The sequence below is a fragment of the Limulus polyphemus genome, unplaced genomic scaffold (genome assembly GCF_000517525.1).
Source record: "Limulus polyphemus unplaced genomic scaffold, Limulus_polyphemus-2.1.2 Scaffold1289, whole genome shotgun sequence".
In the NCBI taxonomy this organism is placed as follows: Eukaryota; Metazoa; Arthropoda; class Merostomata; order Xiphosura; family Limulidae; genus Limulus; species Limulus polyphemus.
The window spans coordinates 215,851-217,593 of record NW_013666899.1 but is presented as its reverse complement, the minus strand read 5'-3'; the positions used below and the strand labels follow the sequence as shown (position 1 = coordinate 217,593).

Genomic DNA, 1,743 nt, shown 5'->3' with positions numbered 1-1,743 from the left:
AGTTTTTGAAGGGTGTATCAGACATTATTTAACAACTTCCACATAGTTTTTGAACCGTGTATCAGACATTAGTTAACAACCTCCACATAGTTTTTGAAGGGTGTATCAGACATTATTTAACAACTTCCACATAGTTTTTGAACCGTGTATCAGACATTAGTTAACAACCTCCACATAGTTTTTGAAGGGTGTATCAGACATTATTTAACAACTTCCACATAGTTTTGAACCGTGTATCAGACATTATTTAACAACTTCCACATAGTTTTTGAGCCGTGTATCAGACATTAGTTAACAGCTTCCACATAGTTTTTGAGCCGTGTATTAGATATTAGTTAACAACTTCCACATAGTTTTTGAGCCGTGTATTTCTAAACTTTATATTAGATAATTAATCAAGACAGCAGTTAAGAGCTTCCTTATATTCGAATGTTAAGGAATTTCGTAGTTTTTTTAACTACGCCATAGAGTATCATGGGTTATGTTACAACAGAACGTAAATACTTTCAGTACTAATACCTTTAGTACGTAATCTTTCTTAAAATTATGCTGCAAGCTATTTTAAATCCATTACTGCTAGAAACGATCTCCGAATGTTTAATAAAATTCACGCCATAAATTCTAATACTGACAAATATTCTTCTCACGCCATTAAATCCATGCAAGACAATAAAGTATCCTAACTCTGTGATGAGCGTTTTTTGTTTTTTTTCCTCTCCTTGGTCGCATCTGAAGATTTTATAATATCTTACCTCGGGATTTTGAGATAAGATCCCATAGATGGAGTGCTTCGTGGAAAGACTGAAGATCGTTTACGCTAAAGACAAGCACGAATCCTCGGCCCGATCGAATGCTGAGTTCTCTCATGGCGGGAAAGTGGTGAGATCCGGAAGTGTCCAGTATTTCTACTGTGTGAAAAATCCCATCTATAAGGTATACAGAAATGGGTTTAGTGAGATCCAAACCTGTTGGGTGATTCTAACACGTGGGTTATTAACTTTAAGATATCTCTACTGTTTGGAGAATTTCACACAATTATAATATGATATCTTCAAGTGAGCTGTGATATACATCAGCAGAATTTTTAACTATTTCACACTTTTTCTGCAGTCTCTATTTCTTTATTATCACTACAGGAGAAGGGTGTTGTATGGTAGTATAACCATGAAAAGTACAAGTATTTTACACTGTAAATTTACAAATATTCCGAAACAAAAACACGCTAAATAGGCTTACCTTAATTATCACTTACAGAATATATAATTTATAGATTTTACTTAACAGTTAAATGATTCTACTGCAGTGTTCGGAATACCTATTTATATATGGATTGGATATTGGTAATTATCTGTTTTCTACGTGTATGCATTAAGTAATATTTAATAACTAATTTTGTCTCATTATAAATAATAGAACACAATTCTAGAATAATTTAGGGTAGTGTTTCTCAACCTTTTCGATGCCAGAGACTGACTTGCCGACTTCCTAAGCTGTAGACGATCAATAAAATGTAAGTACAACAAAAACAATCACAACTGATATGAATATTTTGTCAGTTTTTGCTTTTGTTTTCGTGGAATCCCATGGATCGCGTACCGGTAGTTGAGTTTTTTGTCGTTTTTTTTGTAATTTCGCGCAAAGCTACACGAGGGCTATCTGCGCTAGCCGTCCCTAATTTAGCAGTGTAAGACTGGAGGGAAGGCAGTTAGTCATCACCACCCACCGCCAGCTCCACCAAACATG

The 1,743-nt window shown here is 34.8% G+C and overlaps 1 protein-coding gene across 2 annotated transcripts in view; it reads right to left on the bottom strand.

Annotated features, from left to right (window-relative positions):
- Window positions 1-1,743, bottom strand: part of LOC106462951 (ras-related protein Rap-1b-like) — a 33,511-nt gene that overhangs the window by 3,624 nt on the left and 28,144 nt on the right. For both annotated transcript variants that reach the window (XM_022390351.1, XM_022390352.1), the window contains one exon: window positions 753-926. In XM_022390351.1, the coding sequence (XP_022246059.1) occupies window positions 753-926 (174 nt within the window). The remainder of the gene's footprint in view (window positions 1-752; window positions 927-1,743) is intronic.